The sequence below is a fragment of the Oryx dammah genome, unplaced genomic scaffold (genome assembly GCF_014754425.2).
Source record: "Oryx dammah isolate SB20612 unplaced genomic scaffold, SCBI_Odam_1.1 HiC_scaffold_1, whole genome shotgun sequence".
NCBI classification, from domain to species: domain Eukaryota; kingdom Metazoa; phylum Chordata; class Mammalia; order Artiodactyla; family Bovidae; genus Oryx; species Oryx dammah.
This window is the reverse complement of record NW_024070185.1, coordinates 7,132,272-7,141,169: the sequence shown is the minus strand read 5'-3', so window position 1 is coordinate 7,141,169 and position 8,898 is coordinate 7,132,272. Positions and strand designations below refer to the sequence as shown.

The window sequence follows — 8,898 nt, the reverse complement described above, 5'->3', positions numbered from 1 at the left end:
TGAATGAAAAGAAGATTGTAAATTTGTCTTTATTTGTACATGACATAATTTTGTATGTGTATATATGTGTGTGTATGTATGTGTGCGCTAAGTTGCTTTAGAGTCTGACTCTCTGTGACCCTATGGACTGTAGCTGTCCACGGATTCTTCAGGAACGAATATTGGAGTGGTTGCCATACCCTCCTCTTCCCAACCCAAGGATCAAACCCAGGTCTCTTATGTCTCCTGCATTGACAGGTGGGTTCTTTACTGCTAGCACCACCTGGGTAGCCCAAAGCTAGAGGTAGTAACAGAATTTTGGCTGAGTTATTTAAAATCATAAGATGATGCTATTAAAGTGCTGCACTTAATATGTCAGCAAGTTAGGAAAACTCAGCAGTGGCCACAGGATGGGAAAAGGTCAGTTTTCATTCCAGTCTTAAAGAAGGGCAATGCCAAAGAATGTTCAAACTACTGTACAATGCACTCATTTCACATCCTAGGAAAGTAATCCTCAAAATCCTTCAAGCTAGGCTTCAGCAGTGCATGAACAAAGAACTTCCAGATGTACAAGCTGGGTTTCCAAGAGGCAGAGGAACCAGTGATCAAATTGCCAACATTTGTAGAATCATAGATAAAGCAAGGGAGTTCCAAAAAAACAACTACTTCTACTTCATTGACTTCACTAAAGTCTTTGATTTTGTGGATCACAACAAACTGTGGAAAATGCTTAACGAGATGAGATCCAAAATAAAAATCACTCCAAAATCACTGCACACCAGACCACCTTACCTGTATCTTGAGAAACCTGTATGTGGGTCAAGAAGCAACAGTTAGAACTGGACATGGAACAATAGACTGTTCAAAATCTGGAAAGGAGTATGACAAGGCTGTGTATTGTCACCCTGCTTATTTAACTTTCATGCACAGTACATCAGGTTAAATTCCAGGCTGGATGAATCACAAGCTGGAATCAAGATTGTCAGGAGAGATATCAATAACCTCAGATATGCAAATGATACCACTATAATGGCAGAAAGTGAAGAGGAACTACAGAGCCTCTTGATGAAGATGAAAGACGAGAGTGAAAAAGCTTGCTTGAAGCTGAACATTAAAAAAAAAAACAAAAAACTAAGATCATGGTATCCGGTCCCATCACTTCATGGCAAATAGAAGAGGACCGAGTGAAAGTAGTGACAGATTTTATTTTCTTGGGCTCCAAAATCACTGCAGACAGTGACTTCAGCCATAAAATTAAAAGATGTTTGCTCCTTGGAAGGAAAGCTATGACAAAATTAGACAGTATATTAAAAATCAGAGGTACCATTTTGCTGACAAAGGTCCATATAATCAAAGATTTGGTTTTCCCAGTAGTCCTGTATGGATGTGAGAGTTGGATCATAAAAAAGACGAAGCACCAAAGAATTGATGCTTTTGAATTGCGGTGCTGGGGAAGATTCTTGAGAGTCCCTTGGACTGCAAGGAGATCAAACTAATCAGTTCTAAAGGAAATCAACCCTGAATATTCATGGGGAGAATAGATGCTGAAGCTGAAACTCCAGTACTTTGGCCACCTGATGCGAAGAGTCAACTCATTGGAAAAGACCCTCATGCTGGGAAAGATTGAGAGCAGGAGGAGAAATGGGTGGCAGAGGATGAGATGGTTAGATAGCATCACTGATTCAATGGGCCCAAATTTGAGTAAACTTCAGGAGATCATGGAGGATGGAAGAGCCTGGCATGCTGTAGCTCATGGTGTCATAGAGTTGGCCATAACTTAGTGACTGAATAACAACACCACTCATTCTGCTATTCATTCTTTATACAATTTTTTAAAAAATTCAATAATTGAATTATCCATGTCTGATTGCATAGTTTTTATATCTTCTTGTTCATTGTTAAAACAGGCACTGCTTAAATCATTTTTCCTAATTCAGTTAACATTTTTACCACCAATATTTTGAATTCTTTGTCTGATAAATTGTTGATTTCTGTTTCATTATTTTCAGTGGTTCCTTTTTTTTTTTTCAATTGAGAGTAGTTTCTCTGCCTTTTCACTTTGCTTAACTTTCTGTGCCTTTAATAATTTAGGTAAAACAGTTATCTTTTGAGGTTCTTACATGTGAGCTTCCTTATATGGGCTGTGTGTGTCCAGTACCTTTGATGCTAGTACAGACTTGATGTAGATACATGTCTTTCCTGGTTACTACAGCCTTGGCAGGTGATGGGGCTGCATATGAAGGGGCTAGAGCCAATGTCTTGTGTGAGGCAAGACTTCATCTCTGCCTAGTGGCCATCAACACCCTGTCAGAGGTGGGAGTCTGATCGCAAGTTTCAGGAGCAGAAGCCCTGAGAGCCAGGATTGATCTGGCTCTGTTCCCATTAAGTGTGTGCTTTTCTCTCCCTCTGCATCGCCCCAGGACCTTTGCCTACAAGGAAGAGGATGTGAAGCAAGTAGGACCCACGAACAGATGGAGGCCCTGTGTGTTGACTGTGTAAGCATCTGTTCAGATGCAGCCGTGATCACAAGTCCCTTTTGTCTCTCATCGCCAAGAACTGCGCCCCTGTCTCTAGCTCTGCCCCTTGCTCCAGAACTGTTGTGGAACTGCTCTGCGGGCTTGGCAGGTGTCTGTATGGACTCTCAGCATGAATAGGGAGGTCAGCTGTGGTGGAGACATGGGAAAAAATGATTATGATTTAGCGGCCCCTCAATGTCTAACTTGTGAATCTAGCCCTGGCTAGTAACTAAGAGTACTGGGTGCTTCTTCCTTCAGCCGATGTCCTTTCACTGGGCCAGACAGAGTGCTTAAATCACATACAGTATCAGCAAGTGCTCAGGGGAAAACATACCTAGCAAGTGTCCAAATTTTCAGAAATTCTTTTTGATGCCTGAAGTTTTAGTTTTTTTACTCTATGTTGTTGCTTCAGCTCTCCGATGTCCTTAAATTTGGTTCTTAAAATATAGTTGGTATTATCTAGGGTTGTTCTAGAGGAAAGATGGTTGCTATGACTTACATATCCTAAAGAGAATTACAAGCATGTTCTTCATCCATTTTAGAAATAAAAGTTATGAAGTTTGAGTGGCACATATAATTTTCCTTTTTTTTTTCTGATTTTAAAGTTATTCTAAGTTTAAATTATGTCCCCAAGATGGTAAGCACCGTAGTGTGAATATTTTGACTCTTCTGATGTCAGACTCCTTTCTGTGTTCTCCATTATACCACATACTGTATCAATCAGAGTTCAGAGAGGAATGCACACCACGGGGATAGCAATGAGTTATGAAGAAGAAGATGTAGCTGTTACTGCTTGGCCTGGGGCTTGAAGGGAAGAGGTAGTATTAATAAAGCTACATGTTTTGAATAGGGCCCATGGACCTAGGCCTCCCTCTAGGACTCAGTTATTTGATAACTCAAGGACCTGGGACTGAAAACAAAGAAAGGTAAGATGCTTGGTGGCCGTGCCAGTATCTCTGAAGCTGAAAAGTAATGTCTGTTAAGGAATCACTAATATATAAATATAATGTAATGTACTATTATATATAGATATGAAAATTCAGTATATGTATGTTTGAGTATACAGTAATAAAACACAGACTGAAATGTACCTTCTTGTAAAGAAAGAGCTGTTAATGATACAACGCTGACATGAACAGCACTGAAAGTTTTCCCAGGTGTCCAGTCTGCCCAGTCTCCCTCTAGTTCTCTTAGCAGAAATGAATAATAAGAGGACTGGCAAAGAAGAAACGAGATGCGTAGGTTTCCATTCACTGTGTGACAAAGCAGAGTACAAAGGAGAAGGACGTTTAGAATTAAGAGATAGCAAATTAAAAGTACACACACATTCACACTGTGTGAGCTGTGCTTTTGCTCAGGAAACACACAGATACTTTTATGAAAAATTAACCATTAAATTGCTTAAAATAACAAAATGTTCTGGAATTAGCATATTTTTACTCATTGTTTAACTGGTAATATTTATGATCCAGAATAATGAAATATCTCTGGTTTTCTATGATCTCTGACACATGCTGTAATATGTCTACTAAACTAAAAACAAAAAAGTGAGAAATTTCAAAGATTTTGAATGTTTTTTTTTAATCACAAATCTAGGCTTTTATTTCTAAGATGAAGTTGGAACTTTTTCCTTTTCCTTAGGTGAAATCAGAACATTTGGTACTTTTTCCTTAAGTATTGTCTCGACACATTGTCCTTCTCACTGAGGTTCAGCTGGAGCACTTTTCTCTTCTTGCCCAATTAATTCTTTTAGTTTCTTAAACAGCCAAATTAACAAACAAAATAACATAAAAAAGAAAGGAGTCAAGCGAAATAGCAGCAGGTAATGGTGGTCTTGCACTTCATCTCTGCCTGGCGGTGGGCCACTGTCCACACTACCTCCAATGCCTTTTTCCTGACAGTGGGGAGGGTCCCACTCGGAGCTGCAGTGGCAGTGATGTCTGTTGTTGCAGACTCCATTCCTATGGCAGGTCTCAGGCGAACAATCATTTTGGAAATTGGGCATAACAGTACACTTCCTTTCGATGCAGATATGATTTGCACCACACTCTGTACCATCTTTCACTTCACCAACATCAGGTATGGTCATCCCAAGATGGTAGTCTGTACCCCAGCAGTTGACTCCATGTATTCGAGTCCAATGCACAGTAGAATGATCTCTCAGGAGGGGGATTTCTGTCACATTCTCACACTGAACCCTCCCACACAGAATATCTGGGATTCCACATGGTATATATGACCTGGCTGTGAGACCGCAGTTACCAAAACGGTCACCTCGGGTATTTACTTTCTTGTAGCAATTCTCATTTGCATTCCTGGCCTCTTTGCCAAAGATTTTCCTACACTGTTCATTGCGCTCATTGCATCTCTTTTCGTAGCAGTAACCACCGCCTGTGCAGGAGGTCCCGTCCTGCACGTACACATCTTCTGGACACTGATAGGATGTCCCATTGCACCACTCTGGAAGATCACATTCATTTTCTACTTTCCTACACACGGTGCCTGATGGCATCAATGTGCAGTTCTCACAGCAAAGGCCAAAAGCACAAGTAGCCCCAACTCTCAGAGTGCAGTCTGACTGACAGCAGGGGTCTTTTGCACATGTATATGTGGAACCACAGTCACACTGTTCTCCTTCTTCAAGCACCCTGTTCCCACAGCGCGTCTGCCTGAAGATATTCTCTGGTTTGGGTGAAACGCGCATGCAGCTCACTTTTCCAACAACGTTCCAGTATGAAGCATAACTGCAGTTGCTGAATCGAGTTGCCACAGTTTTACTTGGAAACATTATGCATTTTTTACTTCCACATTTACATATTTTATCATCATGTCGCATACCCAGATTGTGACCAATCTCATGTGATACAATATATGCAAACTCTTGCACTTTGTCATTCAGAAAGCTATCAACCCCACAGTTATAAAGTTGATTACATACAGTTCCAACAAAGGCTAAGCCAAGAAGGTGACCATAATTTTCCTTTATGAAAATATGTGCAATATCATGTGGTAAGCGGGTATTAAAACTATTTTTCTTCCATTTGCAAAATTCGTCCAAGAGAATACTTATGTTTGTTGTTGGAAGGAGGTTGTCTTTAGACCAGATCTCGATTCCAACCAAAACCACATTAACATCCAGTGATTGTAAAAAGTTATCTATTCCATTGACAACCATGCATACTTCAGACTGTACACTTGAGGTATTACTTTGGTGATAAAGATACCGACCATGGTCTACCAGCACTGCCAGTTCAAGGAAACGCCTGTGAGTCCACCAGCCAACATACTCACTTTGCTTCAAAGTATAATTCACACTCTCTTGAAGAAATTTCAGTTGTCGTGCTATTTCTTCATCTGTTAATCCACATCTCTTGGGTGGAAGTTCTGTATCATCTACCATCTTGTATAGCAGATGTTCAAATGAGGTAGAAAGACTTTTGGGTTTGATTTCATAAACAACATTATGTATCTGTAATGTTCCTTGAAAGCCCCCCAAACATGTACTGAGGGCAACCAGGGATTCTGGATCCCCTTCCATGTAACCCTGATAGTAGCAGTCATTCTGGACAAAAGGCTGGTCCTCTGTTAGCCCGTGCTGGTCTGTGTAGGTGAACACTGGTAGGTGTTTAGAGAACAAAAGCTTGTTGACTTTCACGTGAAGAATGTGTCTCTGGCCTCCGAAACGCAGGCTGTAAGAGAGCCATCCAGGAGGCTTCATGCCGCTGCCAGTGTATGTTATCTTCAAGGGTACCACCACCTCTGGAAGACCATGGTGTTGGGAGTGCTCAATGTAGGATGATCCGGAAAGGAATAGAAACACCCCCAACCAGAGCAGCAGGAGACTGATCCTCACATACACCAGGGTCTTACCCCCAGCCATTTATGACATCATGGAGCCAGTGGTGAGAGCCTAAGAACAGAGCAGGCCACATCACTGTGAGCTGGTGGTGTACAGCACAAGCCTTTCATCTGTTTTCTGTCAGAGTCACCATGCCAGAGCCATAACACTAAAAAAAAAAAAAAAAAAAAAAAAAGACAAGAGCAGAGACAGATCTGGGAGTTAGGAGCAACTTAAGGCAGAGGGTGATGAGAAGGGCATGGGTTAAAATAACTAAAAGTTTGGCTAAAGGCATGGCTCATGGTACTGCATTGCATTGCCGTCAAGTAAGGTGAGGCAGAGTGAGACTGTAGGTGTCCAAAGCAGTGGTGATTGGCCTAGGGTGACACTAGCTGAACCTTGAGGAAGGACAGATAGTGCTTCATTGTTCTGTCCTCTAAATATATGACACTGTGTGGACATGTCTGCAGAAATAAGTAAGACAAAAAGGCCTTAATGGAAGGAGGACATATATCCTTTTCATTTATAAAAAAATAAAGGGAATTTTTATTTATACATATTGACTGGGTATAATTACCACTTTATAGTGATTCTTTTCTATTTTTAATGGTAAATTAGTCACATGACTTAGGACAGATATTTAAAAACTACATATATCATTATTTTCTCTCATTCATGTAACTAATTCTTACCTGTCCTACCTTCTGTTTTCCCTTTTTCTTTTCAGTTCAGTAGCTCAGTCATGTCCAACTCTTTGCTACCCGGTAGACTGCAGCTCACCAGGCCTCTCCGTCCATCACCAACTCCCAGAGTTTACTCAAACTCATGCCCATTGAGTTGGTGATGCCACCAGCCTCTGTCATCCCCTTCTCCTCCTCTGTCGTCCCCTTCTCCTCCTGCCTTCAATCTTGCCCAGCATCAGGGTCTTTTCAAATGAGTCATTTCTTCACATCAGGTGGCCAAACTATTAGAGTTTCAGCTTCAGTATCAGTCCTTTCAATGAATATTCAAGACTGATTTCCTTTAGGATGGACTGGTTGGATCTCCTTGCTGTCCAAGGGTCTCTCAAGAGTCTTCTCCAACACCACAGTTCAAAAGCATCAATTCTTTGGTGCTCAGCTTTTCTTATCATCCAACTCTCACATACATACATGACTACTGGAAAAACCATAGCTTTGACTAGATGGACTTTTGTTGGCAAAGTAATATCTCTGCTTTTTAATTAGCTGTCTAGGTTGGTCATGACTTTTCTCCCAAGGAGCAAGCATCTTTTAATTTCATAGCTGCAGTTACTATCTGCAGTGATTTTGGAGCCCAAGAAAATAAAGTCTGTCACCGTTTCCACTGTTTCCCCATCTATTTGCCATGTGATGGGACCAAATTCCGTGATCTTAGTTTTCTGAATGTTGAGTTCTAAGCCAACTCTTTCACTCTCCTCTTTCACTTTCATCAAGAGGCCCTTTAGTTCTTTGTTTTCTGCCATAAGTGTGGTGTCATCTGCATATCTGAGGTTATTGATATTTCTCCCAGCAATCTTGATTCCAGCTTGTGCTTCATCCAGCCCAGCATTACTCATGATGTACTCTGCATATATGTTAAATAAGCGGGGTGACAATATACAGCCTTGACTTACTCCTTTCCCGATTTGGAACCATCTGTCATTCCATGTCCAGTTCTAACTGTTGCTTCTTGACCTACATACAGATTTCTCAGGAGGCAGGTCAGGTGGTCTGGTATTCCCATCTTTTGAAGAATTTTCCACAGTTTGTTGTGACCCACACAGTCAAAGGCTTTGGCATACTCAATAAATAAAGTAGAAGTATATGTTTTTTTTTTTTTTTTTAAGCTCTCTTGCTTTTTAGATGATCCAATGGGTGTTGGCAATTTGATCTCTTGTTCCTCTACCTTTTCTAAATCCAGCTTGAACATCTGAAAGGTCATGGTTCATGTACTGTTGAAGCCTGGCTTGGAGAATTTTGAGCATTACTTTGCTAGCGTGTGAGATGAGTGCAATTGTGCAGTAGCTTGATTCTTTGGCATTGCCTTTCTTTGGGATTGGAATGAAAACTGACCTTTTCCAGTCCTGTGACCACTGCAAAGTTTTCCAAATTTGCTGGCATATTGAGTGTAGCACTTTCATAGAATCACCTTTTAGGATTTGAAATAGCTCAACTGGAATTTCATCACCTCCACTAGTTTTGTTCGTAGTGACGCTTCCTAAGGCCCAGTTGACTTCACGTTCTAGGATTTCTGGCTCTAGGTGAGTGATCACACCATCGTGATTATCTGGGTCGTAAAGATCTTTTTTGTATAGTTCTGTGTATTCTTGCCACTCTTAATATATTCTGCTTTTTCTTTTAATTCTGTCCAACTCTAAGGATCAAAGAATCAATTGTCTTACACATAGAGTAGTGGGGTCACTCAATAATAGGCAGTTTTATATTTGGGATGGGAGGACCATGGATTGTGATGGGTGCTGTTCAGTTATTTTTTTTAAGGAAAAAAATTAAGGCAGTTTTATTGGATATTTTCAAAAGATCTCTGCAAAGTTTATGCCATTTTGGA

At 40.7% G+C, this 8,898-nt stretch overlaps 1 protein-coding gene across 1 annotated transcript; it reads right to left on the bottom strand.

The window, feature by feature from the left end:
- Nucleotides 1–2,502: 2,502 nt before the first annotated feature.
- On the bottom strand, nucleotides 2,503–6,375 carry LOC120865086 (disintegrin and metalloproteinase domain-containing protein 20-like). The gene is made up of 3 exons (XM_040242117.1): nucleotides 4,336–6,375; nucleotides 3,587–3,710; nucleotides 2,503–2,642 (listed from the first exon to the last, which is right to left on the bottom strand). The coding sequence occupies exons 1-3, from the start codon at nucleotides 6,373–6,375 to the stop codon at nucleotides 2,503–2,505; spliced, it is 2,304 nt and encodes a 767-aa protein (XP_040098051.1).
- Nucleotides 6,376–8,898: the final 2,523 nt, after the last annotated feature.